Source organism: Pezoporus wallicus, unplaced genomic scaffold (assembly GCF_028554395.1).
Source record: "Pezoporus wallicus isolate ANWC-B61680 ecotype Strahan unplaced genomic scaffold, APGP_CSIRO_Pwel_v1 contig_13178, whole genome shotgun sequence".
NCBI lineage: Eukaryota > Metazoa > Chordata > Aves > Psittaciformes > Psittacidae > Pezoporus > Pezoporus wallicus.
In genome coordinates, this window is record NW_026641245.1 from 615,692 (window position 1) to 628,562 (window position 12,871).

The following is a 12,871-nucleotide window of genomic DNA, read 5'->3' on the forward strand; positions in this document are numbered from 1 at the left end:
GGTGCCTTGTGCTCTGCTGCCAGGACAGCACATCCCCAGCGCCCCTTGGGTCACTGCTCAGAGCAGTGGTTATTGCTTGGAGAAACGACTCCGTGTGTGGGTTATTGCTCGAATGGCTCCATGTCCCTGGGCAGGGCTTGGTGAGGGGAGGCAGCTCCCTGCTTGCTGCTGAAGGCACGAATTGGTACTGGGGGCAGAGAGGGGACCCCAGCCAGGAGCACCCCACCAGAGCTGCCCTTGGTTTGCGTAAGGAGTTAAAAAGCTACCCTGGGAGGGCAGAGGGGCTGCCGGGAAGGCAGCAGCTTCCAGAGCCACCTCTGAAAGGGAGCAGAAGGGTGTCCTGCCTAAGGCACTGTGCGGTGCTGCTGGTGAGCCAGGTGGGTGCTGCTGCTGGAAGAGGAAACATCAGAGAGCACGAGGAGCTGCAGGAGCAGGAGGAGCAGTTCTGCTGGAGAGCCACAGGGTGCTCACAGGACGATCTTGAAGGAGCTGCAAGAGACACGACAGGTTCTGCACCTCCTCCCTGGGGCACACGCAAGCGGTTTGTGAGCACCCAGTGCTGTGAGGCACAGCATTACCCTGCATGGGATGAGGCTCTGCTGTTATGGGAGACCTCTACAGGGTGGCCTTGTCCTGCAGCCACTGAGAGCTCTGCCCCAACGCCAGCACAGTGATGGGGGCAGGGGAATGCCCAGAACGAGCTGTGCTGCTGCAGCCACTGTACCTGGCGAAGTCCGGGGAGCGGGAGACGACGTGCTGGAACTCGGAGATGTTGATGGTGCCATCCTTATCAATGTCAGACTCCTCCAGGATCTGAAAGGAGAGGGAAAGGCAAGCAGTGAGCTCTGTGCGGCTGGGACCATGCAGTGACTCATGCCCTGCCTCACAGTCCTCACGTTTTGGATGAGCTGCTCCATCTCTGCGTTGCTCAGCCGGGACTCCTCGCCCTGTCCCGTCAGACAGTTCACCAGCTTCTCCAGGTCCTTTCTGTCCAGAGTCCCATCGTCATCAAAGTCTTTAGGGAGAGGGAAGTTATGTTTTGTCACGGCCACAGCAACCCCAGAGAGCCGTGAGGAAAGGGCCGGGCAGCCCGAGGACACAGGAGGCTCCACACTGCACCTCTCTTGGTGCACAGCATCGCACCAAACTAGCAGCTCCAACAGGAGTTTTTAAAGCCCTCTGGGATTCATCCCTGCGCCCCCCAGCATGAAGTGTGTGGACCCCAGGACCCAGCATCCATCCCCAGCCTCACCAAAGATGCGGAAGGCGTAGTGGGATTTGATGTCTGAGGTCGCAGAGTCGCTGAAGGCGCTCAGCATATCGAGGAAGTCTTCAAAGGACATGCTGTCATCCCCGTCATCCGAGGTGGAGAACACATGGCAGATCCGGTGCTGGAAAGGGTTTGCCTGCAACACGGGAATGGCTCAGAGCAGGGCCGAGCTGGTTCCAGCGTGGCAGACACCGGTACCTGTCCCAGTGTGCCTCCCCGGAGCAGCCCCGCGCCGCAGGGATCTGCAGGCTCCCCCATGGTGTGGCGGGATGAGGAAGCCGGGTGTTGGCACGGCAAGTGAACAGCTTCCCGGTGGCTGCTGGAGCAACACGTCCAGGGCAGCGCCCGGCACTGCGACGGGTAAACAGGGCCCTGCCCAAACCCGCCCAGCCCCAGGGCGCCGCAGCGCGTCCCGCTCGCTGCCTGCTCAGCACCGTACCCGCAGCTCCGGCAGCGTCAGGATGCGGCTCTTGGGAACGCGCGCGGAGCAGGCATTCTCCCTCTCCTCCTTTGGCAGCAGTTCACTGAACCTCTTGTAGGCACTTGAAGAGGCAAGAACAAGAGCGGCTCTGTGGCTGTAGGCAGCCCTCTGGGCACGGGCAGCGCGGGCAGCGGTTCCCAGCGCTGCACAGCGGCTGAGAGCCCGTTTCCCACAGCCCCTGCCAGCGGTGCAGAGCGGGATGTGCCGGAGCCGGCCAGGGTGATCCTGCAGCAGCCACGGCTCCAGCCCGGCTCCTGGCACCGCAGCGGCCGGCAGCGGGGCGAGGGGCCGGCCCTCGTGCCTGCCCACCCGGGACTTCAGGAGGGAAGAGCGAACTCCGGCCAGGCCCCGGCCAGCGCCCCCGCTCTGCGGGGTGGCACCAGCCAGACCTTTGCCCCACGAAGCCGGGCTGGGGAGGGAAGGCTCAGCCGGGGCCCGGCTCCCGCGGGGCGTCGAGGGGCCGCTCGTCGGGAGGGCACCCCAGGGCCGAGACAAGCCCCCCGGTCCCGCTCCCCGCCCGCGGCAGTTACTCACAGCAGGATCTCCTGCTTGCTCAGGAACGTCAGCTCCTGCGGGGAGAGCGGGGGTCAGCGCTGGGCCGGGGGGGCTCGGCCCCGGGGCTCCGTCCGCCCGGGCAGAGCCGGTGCCCGTACCTGGTACTCGCCCAGCGCCTCCCGCGGCAGCAGGCTGGCTGAGCCCCCCATGGCGGCCCGGGCCGCTTCCGCCAGGCCGCCGCTCCCACGGCATCAAGCCCCGCCCCAATGCACCCCAAAGCCCCGCCCCGCGCGCCGGCAGCGATGGCGGCGGAGGGCGAGGAGTCAGGCTCCGGTGAACCGGAGCTCGAGGAGTTCGTGTACGGGGAGGAGGACTTCGTGCAGCAGGCAGCCGGGTGGGAGCCCGAGCCCGAGCCCGAGCCCGACTCCGCGCTGTCCCGCTTCGACCGGGCACTGCTGGACAGCTGGACCGACAGGATGGAGCGCGGCTTCTTCCGGTACCGGCTGGGGCCGCTGCCCACCCGTGTCCTGCCCGGCCCCATGCGCCTCGTGGCCCAGCTCAACGTCCAGCGGAGCACCGAGCGCCGCCCGCCGCAGCTGGTGCACAGCCTCCGGCAGCCCTTCGACCCCTGCGCCTTCAACTTCACGCGGCTGCGGCGCGCCGAGGTGCTGCTCCGGCTGCGCGGGGCCGGCGCGGCCGCCCCCGACCCGCTGCTGGTGGCCATCAACGCCAGCCCGCTGGAGCGCGGCCACGTCCTGCTGCTGCCGGACCCGGCGCGGCGGCTGCCGCAGGCGCTCACGGCGCCCGCGCTGCGCGGGGCTCTGGAGGCCGCGTTCCTCAGCGCGCACCCGGGGTTCCGCGTGGGCTTCAACGGCCTCGGCGGCCGCGCCTCCGTAAACCACCTGCACCTCCACGGCTTCTACCTGCCCCGGCCGCTGCTGGTGGAGGCGGCGCCGGCCCAGCCGCTCTGCCGCGGCCTCAGCATCCTGCGCGCCGTCCCCGCGCCCGCCTTCCTCTGGTACGCGGCGGGCCCCGCGGCGCTGCCGGCGCTGTGCCAGGACGTGTGCCGGGCCGCGGAGCACCTGCTGGGCGCGGGCCTGGCCTACAACGTCTTCGCGACGCGGGGCGAGGCGCCGGAGGGCGGCGGGGCCGGGCGCGGGCTGCGGGTGCTGCTGTGGGCGCGGCGGCCCAGCTTCGGGAGCGCGGCGGGCGCGGGCCTGGAGGTGGCGCTGTGCGAGCTGGCGGGGTTCCTGCCGCTGCCGGCCGCGCCGCTCTTCCAGCGCATCACCGAGCGGGAGGCGCTGGGCGCCATCCGCGAGCACCTGCTCCCGGAGCCCGAGCTGCTGCGCCTCGGCGGGGACCTGGCGCGGCTCCTGCAGCGCTGAACCGGCACCGGCGGAGGACTGCGCGCAACGGCCGCGGGGGCGCTCTCTATGGTCCCGGGTGGGGGGAGCCGCCCGGCGGGAGCGGCGCTATCGCCATGGCAACGGGGCGGCCGCCGGCAGAGGGCGCGATGGAGACCGGCGGCGGGGGGCACAGCGCGGCCGCCGGCAGCCCCGGCCCCGAGCAGCGGAGGAGGCGGAGGAAGCGCAGGCGAGTGCGGGCCCGCTCCTTGCGCCCGCTCCTTGTCCTTGGGCCCGCTCCTTGCGCCCCCTCCTTGCGCCCGCTCCTTGTCCTTGGGCCCGCTCCTTGGGCCCGGCTGTGTCCGCCGTTACCGCGGGGCGGTTCTGCCCCGGACCCCCGCCCTCCCGAGCGCACCCCCCGGGGCCGCCTTCCGAACCGCAATAAACGCTCTTCCCCTGAAGCTGTCCCGGTAATCCCGACCCTGCCGCGCCCAGGGCGGCCCCGTGGTTGGGGCCCTCTTTGCCGCGCTGGCTCCGGGTCACGTTTCCCGTTATCCCGGTCTGTGTGTGTGTGATGTGTGAACGTCCCTCCCGCTGTGCCCGGGACGGGGCCGCGGGTCCTCACTGAGCTCTTTGTGGTCTCTCGATTGCAGTGCTCCATCCATCAACCTGACCACCTGCAGGTACGAGAGCGGTAAGTCCGAGGCGCCGCAGGATGTCCCGTGGGTGCCACCGACAGCGAGGGAGAAGGGCTGGTGCCGAGTCCCCTCCCCGTGCTCGCTTGGTTTTTACATCCATCGGTTGCAAGTGGCCTGGACCCGTGTGAGGTGTGGGGTGTTGCGCCCCCTGGACCGAGGTGCCCTGCTTTGGCATTAAATCTGCTAGAATTGGTGACAAGGAGTTGTGGAATCACAGAATCCCAGGTTGAAGGGACCTCGAGGTCCCCTCCTTTCCAGGCTGGACCAGGCACAGCATGACCTAGACTGGATGTCCCAGCACCCTGTCCCGACAAACCTTAACAGTGTCCAGTGCTGGGCAGTCACCACTTCCCTCGGGAGATTATTCCAGTGACAAGGGTTTAGTTAGGAGCAGTTGCAATGCAAGACTAACACCTGTGCACCTGTTAAACATAAAGGCAGTGATGACAGAACATGCAGGATTGGTTCCTGGAGCTTTTCCCTGTGCTGTCTGCTTCCAGTGATGTTCCAAGGAGCTGGTCCCCTCCTGCCGTGCTCCTCTTCATTGCCACAAGCACTCTCTTAACATCCATCAAATACCAGGAGCCTGTTATTAGCTAGTTTGCTAATGGCTGTTCTCGCTATGTGACCACATTGTTGAAGGTCACAGCATGAGGAACATGGGGTTTAGGCAGCGGGATGGGCGCTGCACGTTTCACCCAGGGCCGTGCTGGGGCAGTTTGGTGGTGGGAGGCAGATGGGACCCACGGCAGGAGGTGGTTGGCAAGAACCAGAACCATTTCACAACGGTTCCTGGCATGCAGTGACCTTCATCAACTCCCCAGCCCTGCGAGAGGCCCGGTTCAGAACTGGTGCTGACACAGACCTGCTGCAGGGCTTGTGTGTTCTGCTGCTGGGTTGCTTTTGATTTCAAAGAGCAGACTCGTACCTTCAGAAGGCTCGCGTCTGCCCGCGTGGTGTCAGGCCCAGGGTGGATTCAAGCCTGCTTCTAGTTCAGGAGGGACCCTGAGCATGTGGGCTTCGAAGGCTGATGGCTCCCAGCGCAGCCGCAGCCAGGGGCTGAGGTGGGTTTAGGCAGTAACACTTGTGTTCTGGCCACCTCCCGCTGGTCCCACTGGTGCCCTGCATCTCAGAGGGGAGCTGCAGCTGCAGAGCTTGGTTCCATGCTCCAGCCCTGGTTCCCGTGGGGATTTAACAGACCCTGGTACTTAGGTGCCCTGCTTGGCGCTTGTCACCTGCTTGCTTTGGCACAGTGCGGCGGGCAGCGCAGTGCTGCGGGCTGAGAGAGGTGGGAGAAAACGAGGAGTGGACGGTGTATTGGACGGACAACTCGGTCTCCTTGGAGCGTGTCAGGGAAATGAAACGCTTTCAGGTAACTGCCCCCGTGGAACGGCAGGAATTGCCCAGGAACCAGGGTGAGATGGGGCTCTTAACAGAACAGTGCCCACAACAGTACCTGGGCCCCCTTCTCCACAGCAGTTCTGGAGGTTCACAAGCCTTTACTGCCCTTGTGCCTCTGGTATACGGTGCCATCAGCAGCGCTCTCAGTTAGTGGTGTGAACTGGAAAGCTGCCAGCCCCTTTAATGTAGCATGAAATAAATGGTTATGATGACAAATGGCTCCTTCCTGAAGCTGTGATGTTCGAGGGCGGGACAGCTTCAGGGCTGAGATGGAGGGAGCAGATAAATCACACTGGTGAAGCTCAGATTAAGCAGCTGCCGTGTAACCTTCTCCCTCAGCAGCGGGTCAAGGCACCCGCAGGCCCAGCTCCTTGTGCTGCCGTTGCTTCCTCCACACAGCGGCTTTCCTCAGCCTCCAGGAGGGTCCCTGCTCTTCCTGTGCTGATCCTGGGTTTTGTCTGCGCCTCTTCCAGAAAATCAACCACTTCCCAGGCATGATCGAGATCTGCCGCAAGGACTTGCTGGCTCGGAACCTCAACCGCATGCTCAAGCTCTTCCCTAAGGAGTACAAGATATTCCCCCGCACTTGGTGCCTGCCAGCAGAGTGAGTGATGCACCATAGTGCGGCTGAGAGCAGGGGCATGGAACTGGGAGGTGGGAACCTCCCTCTTTACTGTGCAGCAGGGGCTGGGATGGCGCCTCACCGAGCTCTCACCTCTTGGTCCAGGCATTCATGATCTTCCCTGGCACTCAAGGGGATGTGGAGGCACGTTTCTCGTTTGGCACCTCTTTAATTCCTATTGGAATTAGCCCAGGAAGGGCACAGGACATGGCATGAGGCGCTTCCACCCCTCTGGCAGCGATGACCATCTTCACAGCCCCTGCAGCCCCACCACCCACTGCAGTAGTGGGGATAGGGGAGAGGGCTGATGCTGATACCGAATCACTGGGCTTTGGGGCAGAGGCTGGGCTTCTCTGGCCATGTAGAGGCAAGCAATGACAGAGCTGTAGCTGAAAGAGACCAGAGAGCACTCCAGTTCTGGTGGCTGTGAGGAGACGAGGCTCCCGTTCTTAGGTTTCATTCCGACCATTTCCTGCAGCCCTCGAGGCGGGGCTCCCATCACCTTTCTGCAGCTGAACTCTCCTCATGGGGAGAGTAATTTTGGTACTGGCCCTAAAGCACCTTTGCTGAAATATCAGCTTTGGAGAGCAGTGTTTGGCTGCGCTGTGCTAGTGGTGTGTGGTGCGCAGGAAGGCTCTTGCTGTGTCCTCTCAGTCTGCCCGTGTCTGGAGAAGACAAACCGAGTTCTCTCGTCTTTCCAGGCTGCGTTTCCTGGCCTCGGACTGCTCTCCGCACTGTCTGGGGGTTTGCCCTGTTTATCTCTCTCTTTCCCCCGTCGTGGTGCCCACCAGAGAGATGGTGCTTCTCCACCTACAGCAGAAGAGCCAATTCACCTATGGGCTCGACCCCTCAAAGCCCCGTGCTCCCGCTGGAGCTGCTTTGAAGATGAGCCACATAACAAGGGTGCGCCCAGCTCTGGTTAGGGCATTATGGCCCCCTCTGTGCCAGCGGAGCTAAAATCTTCCTGGCTCCTGCTTGCACAGAGGCCACCGCTTCCTCCGAGCCTCCCAGCAGAGGGGGAGATGCGCACAAGTAACCCGTGTCAGGTCACGTAGGGACCGACTCCTGCGGGCCAGGTATGGGTGCGCTATCCCTCTGCTGCCGGAGCTGGCTCTGTACCAGCCCACAGCACCGCAGTTTGAGCACCCAGCTGTCACCAGGGTTCAGAGGCTGGGGGCCGCGGGCTGTCACAGCCACCCCTTCCTTGCACAGCTACGGAGACTTCCGGGCCTACGGAGGCACGAGGAGAAAGCGAGCGTTCATCTGCAAGCCAGACAGCGGCTGCCAAGGGAAGGGGATCTTCGTCACCCGTAACCCCGAGGACATCCAGCACGGGGAGCACATGATCTGTCAGCAGTACATCTCCAAGGTAACGGCACCGTCTCGGAATGCAGCCTCCCAAGCTCTTCCCGCATCCCACATCCTCCCTGTGTCCCCTGCCCTCCCTTATCCCTGTTTCTGCCCGAGCAGAGGCACAGGGACAGCTGGCGCTGGCCCTCCTCCTGCTGCCGAGGAGCAGCCAGCTTGGCAGCACTGCTTCACCCCACGCCTGCTCCTGCTCCTTTCCCCTCGCAGCCTTTCCTCATTGATGGCTTTAAATTTGACATGCGCCTCTACGTGCTGGTCACGTCCTGTGACCCGCTGCGGGTCTTTGTCTACAAGGAGGGGCTGGTCCGGTTTGCCACCGTGAAGTACATCGATCCCAGCAGCGGGAAACCGGTAAAAAAGGGAGGTTTCCAAGGAACTCACACAGCGTCTGTAAGTGTTGGTACCCACTGTGTCCTAGGGGCATTGTGGAACGGGGGGGGCGTTCCATGGGATCCAGCTTGCTTCTTCCCTGTTCTCCCCACCCTGTACCTCCTCCTCCTCCTCACAGGAGGTACTTCAGGTGACTGAAGCAGATCTGCTCCAGGCCCCATGTCTGGGCTGTTTCCTGGCATTATCACAGAATCAAGGAGTTGTTTTGCTTGGAAGGAACCTTGGAAGGTCTCAAGTCCAAACCTCCTGCTCAAAACTGGGTCAACAATCATCCACCTCTGGTTTCTTGGGGGTTCACCCCACCAGGGGTTGGAAACCCACAAGGACAAAAGGTCCCATGGAGTCTGGGCAACACTCCTACTGCCTCTTGCCTTTATGGGCATCCTCGAGCCTGCACCATTCCTCATCTGCCTGGGCTCTGGGTGCAAAACAGGGGCCTGGGGATTATCTGGAACAGCCTAGGAGAGAGCGGAGGGGAACTGGCACAGCAAGGGGCAGGCTGCGGCCATGCCCGTCTCCACGCAGGGGTGTGTAACCTATAAAATCCCACCAGGAGGTGGCCTGTGGTGTTGGATTGCTATGCGTGGTCACAGGCTGCCTGCCCGCTTGCCCCAGAGCTGCACATGCCCACGCTCCCTCGCCCTGGTATCTGCACATCCTGGCAGCCTTTTGCTCTGGGGCAACAAAGAACCTGCAGGGATGTGCTGCAGCTTCTGCCCCGAGAGTCCCTGGTCACCAGTGGGGCCGTGGCTGCGATGGCGCCTGTGGGGCTGAGGGGGCAGAGGGGGCAGAGCTCTCTTGGCTCTGACTCCTGTCAGGGAGGGCATCACCACACGGAGCGGAGCTGGTGAAGTGGGGCTTGGTGAGTGCCTCCGGGCTGTTGCTACTGATGTGCTGTGGTTCTCTCGCGGTTCCTCTCCCAGGATGATATCTGCATGCACTTGACCAATTATGCTATCAACAAGCGTAACGAGAACTTCGTCCAGCATGACACCATGGGGAGTAAGAGGTATTGTCCTCCTGCCAGATCCTGCAGGAAAGCTGCATCTGGGGCACTGCTTTACCTCCGTCTGCCTTGGGGCAAACGTGGTACCACAGGTCAGCTCTTACCATCTCCTGTCCTCCACAGGAAACTGTCCACCCTGAAAGCCTGGATGACGGAAAACAGCTACAACACAACAAAGCTCTGGGAAGACGTTGAAGATATTATTATAAAGACTCTTATTTCAGCTCACCCTGTTTTGAAGCACAATTACCAAAGCTGCTTCCCAAAGCACACCTCTGGCTCTGCCTGCTTTGAGATACTGGGGTTTGATATTTTGCTGGACAGAAAGTTGAAGCCGTGGCTGCTGGAGGTGAGCAGGAGCCTCTGCTGAGGGAGCTGGGCTGGGGCGAGGGGGGGATGAATGGGATTAGTCTGATTAAAAAGGGCCACCTCATTCACAAAACCAAACAGGCTACGAAGGCCAGTAGCTAAGAAACTGCTGTAAGCTAAGTGGAATCTAAGAGCCCATTCCCTGGATACCCTCTCTCACAGCAGGGAGTTTCCTGGACTTCGGGACTCCTTGACCTGTAGCAGCGTCCTGAATTTACACCCATGTAGCACCCCGAATGTAGTCCCATGGGGGGTGGGATCTGAACAGCCGGCAGTGCAGATGGCAGCTCTGTCACTGTCACACGGAAGAACACCCATGGGAAGCGTGTGGGGAGGCTGGTTGGAGCCAGGAGCTGCCAGGTGAGATGAGCTGCTTGCTTTGGCAGGTGAACCATTCCCCCAGCTTCAGCACGGACTCTCGCCTGGACCGAGAGGTGAAGGATGCTCTTCTCTGTGACACCATAAACTTGATAAATGTGAATGCCTGTAACAAAAGGAAGGTGTTGGAGGAAGACAAGCAGCGGGTAAAGGAACGGCTCCTCCAGTCTCATCAGACTTCCCGTGCATCCAGGTATTGCTCTTCCCCATGGTGCTGCAGGGCCCTGGTGAGAAAAGATGGGCCATGGCAGAGCAGGATGAAACTAAGGCTGGCTGCCTCCAAGTTAAAGCTCCCAAAGCCCATGGCACTGTATAGACTCTCAGATCTCCCAAGCCCTCTGCACCCAGCAAGGAAGAGCCAGGGCTTCTCTCCAGGTGCTAGATCAGAGACACCGAGTGCTCTGGGCACTGTACAGGGTCATCCCCAGTGCTTGGCCCATCTTTCAGTGCCAATGGGCAGTGCTGGTATCCCCTGTGATGCTCGCAGCACAGATCACATCACTGCCTGAGGGACCAAGAGCACAGGGGGGCATGGGGCCCTTCCCCAGGCAGGGCTCCTTCCCCAGGGCTGAGGGTTTCCCCCCTGTTCTCTGTCTGTGTGCCCTTTCACGAGGCTGTGGTACAGGAACCCACTGCCCGGGCTCCTCCTGCCATGCAGAGCTCTTGTCACTGGGTTGGTGGGTGAAGAGACTGAGGGGCAGGGGGGAAGCCTGGGCAGCAGGGGAGAGGGCAGGAAGCGCTCCACCAGCACTCCCTGGGCAGAGGATGACAGGGAGCGGGCTCTGCTGGTCCCCTGCACCTCAAAAGGGCTCCCAAGCGGGCGAAGATGCTCGCGCGGGCCCGGGCCCGCAGGCAGCGAGTGCCCGGGCGGTGCCGTGTCCCTTGGCAGGCGTGAGGAGCTGCAGAGCAGCCAGGAGGCCTGGCTGTGCCAGGCGCAGCTGTACGAGGACGCGCACCTCGGCGGGTACCGGCGCATCTACCCGGCCCACGGCACCGAGCGCTACGAGCGCTTCTTCAAGCACAGCGGCTCCCTCTTCCGGGAAACAGCCTCATCCAAAGCACGGGAGGAGTGTGCCAGGTACGCCCTCACGGCTGGCACAGAGCCCGCCTGCTCCCCTTCCCATCCTAGGAGCAGCTCTGCTGCTTCACAGATGTGAGCCCGCTGGTGAGAGCTGGAGGCGAGGACCCTGCGTGGGCTGTGTCACCGCAGCAGAGACTTCCCTTGAGAGGCAAATGCAGTATTCCGTTGACTTCTGGGCTCTGGAGGCACCGTGTCGTGAGGGTCCTTCACCTTTCCGGGGGGCACAACCCAGTTCAAGGGCATTTCTTACAGAAGTGAGCATCTCCCGGCCCATTTCTTGGCACCTATGACAGCCTGTCCACTACAGAACTCCTGACTGCAGGAAAATGTCCCCGGATTGAAGGCTTCATAAGAACCTCGTGCTGTTGTGGCTCTTACTGAACCACTGAGATTACTGACTCTGACTCTTCTCTGGCAGGCAGCAACTGGAGGAAATTCGCCTGAAAAAGGAGAAGTTTGAAGCTGCCATCATGAAGAAGAAAGCGGAGAGGAAGGAAGAGCTGCACGGGGAGTCAGGAGGGGACAAACCCCGGACCAGCACTACCAGCACAGCTCCTTCAGCCCGCCTCACCTCCAGAAGCAGCAGGATATGGGATAGGAAGGTACTTTCCTCTTGTGGTGGTCTGTGGGGCTCCCAAAGGCAGTGATGTGGCGCTGGGAACAGTGTGGGTCCATGGGTGTCTCCCATGGAGCAGAAGCACAAGGTCCTCTTCATGCAGCACCAAGAGGTGACAGCTTGTGCTGGGAGGCAGCTGCTGCAGTGGCTCCCACTGGGATTTTCATCCCACCTCGCCCCAAGTCTGTAGCTCTCCTTAGGGCTCAGAGCACCTCATGCCTTTGTCTCTGCTGCGCATCGCTTCGTCTTTGCTGTAACTCAGTTCTTCCCTTCCCAAGGCACAGCACACGCAGGTCGACTCCATGCAACCCCAGGATATTGTGGCAAATGAGGAGAAGAAAAGAATAAATGCTCTGCTGCAACGTGAGAACCTTATCCGAAGCCTGGGCATCATAGACCAGCTCTCCCGCCTGCAACCTGCACCCCAGCCACCAGCTGACATGCAGAGGTCCCTCCCTGCTGACTGCAAGAGCCAGGTAACTGAAGAGCACCCAGACCCCTCCTGCGTGGCCAGCGCAGGAGACAGCCATTCCCAGGAGGATGGCGAGGATGGATCGCAGGCATTGAGCATCCCTGGCTCAGTCAGATGAGATCCAACACAGTGTATGGGTACACAGGGTTTTGTGCAGTTACTGACTTTGTCCCTTTCCAAATGGGTATGCTAGGGGTGTTCCCCTCACTGCTGAGAGTTCCTGGGTGCTCCTTCCCAGAAAACTCTTATGTTCCAAAGAACAGACCACAACAATACTGCCTTTTGGACACTGCTGTGCCTAGCACACAGCTAAGCGTGAGGGATGTGGAGCTGCTGGAGCGAATCCAGAGGAGGCCACATTGCTGCTGGAGCAGCTCTGCTCTGGAGCCAGGCTGAGAGAGCTGGGTTGGGGCAGCCTGGAGAAGGCTCCTGAAGGGGAGACCTGAGAGCAGCTCCAGTGCCTGAAGGGGCTGCAGGAAACCTGGAGAGGGGCTTGGGACAAGGGATGTAGGGACAGGCCAAGGGGAATGGCTTTAACCTGCCAGAGGGGAGACCGAGGTGAGCTCTTAGGCAGAAGCTCTTCCCTGTGAGGGTGCTGAGGCGCTGGCACAGGGTGCCCAGAGAAGCCGTGGCTGCCCCATCCCTGGCAGTGCTCAAGGCCAGGTTGGACACAGGGGCTTGGAGCAAGCTGTTCTAGTGGAAGGGGTCCCTGCCCGTGACAGGGGTTGGAACTGGATGAGCTTTAAGGTTCCTCCCAACTCAAACCAGGCTGGGATTCTAAAGGAGATCTGCATGGCTGTCTCATAGTGAGTCTTGGCTATCACACCATTCCCAAACCAGGCTGCCAGTCTGAAACCTGAGCAGGAGAAAGCCCCAAACCC

General features: G+C 61.7%; 3 protein-coding genes across 5 annotated transcripts; 2 read left to right on the forward strand and 1 right to left on the reverse strand.

Moving 5' to 3' along the window:
- Nucleotides 1-384: 384 nt before the first annotated feature.
- CIB1 (calcium and integrin binding 1) lies at nt 385-2,508 on the reverse strand. Its single transcript, XM_057422728.1, has 7 exons — nt 2,405-2,508; nt 2,286-2,320; nt 1,710-1,812; nt 1,253-1,406; nt 897-1,015; nt 725-813; nt 385-489 (listed from the first exon to the last, which is right to left on the reverse strand). The coding sequence occupies exons 1-7, from the start codon at nt 2,453-2,455 to the stop codon at nt 468-470; spliced, it is 573 nt and encodes a 190-aa protein (XP_057278711.1). The 5' UTR covers nt 2,456-2,508; the 3' UTR covers nt 385-467.
- A 40-nt stretch (nt 2,509-2,548) lies between these two features.
- GDPGP1 (GDP-D-glucose phosphorylase 1) lies at nt 2,549-3,631 on the forward strand. Its single transcript, XM_057422733.1, has one exon. It carries the CDS (start codon nt 2,549-2,551, stop codon nt 3,629-3,631), a length of 1,083 nt encoding a protein of 360 aa, XP_057278716.1.
- A 1,739-nt stretch (nt 3,632-5,370) lies between these two features.
- TTLL13 (tubulin tyrosine ligase like 13) lies at nt 5,371-12,120 on the forward strand. 3 transcript variants are annotated; one of them, XM_057422707.1, is made up of 10 exons: nt 5,371-5,659; nt 6,162-6,292; nt 7,523-7,679; nt 7,886-8,068; nt 8,992-9,077; nt 9,198-9,423; nt 9,830-10,019; nt 10,629-10,899; nt 11,321-11,504; nt 11,797-12,120. In XM_057422707.1, the coding sequence occupies exons 1-10, from the start codon at nt 5,645-5,647 to the stop codon at nt 12,106-12,108; spliced, it is 1,755 nt and encodes a 584-aa protein (XP_057278690.1). In that variant the 5' UTR covers nt 5,371-5,644; the 3' UTR covers nt 12,109-12,120. The 3 variants fall into 3 exon arrangements, with proteins under 3 accessions (XP_057278690.1, XP_057278688.1, XP_057278689.1); XM_057422705.1 differs by having other exon boundaries at nt 9,830-10,014; nt 10,711-10,899; XM_057422706.1 differs by lacking the exon at nt 11,797-12,120 and adding an exon at nt 11,622-11,723 and having other exon boundaries at nt 9,830-10,014; nt 10,711-10,899.
- The last annotated feature ends 751 nt before the right edge of the window (nt 12,121-12,871 follow it).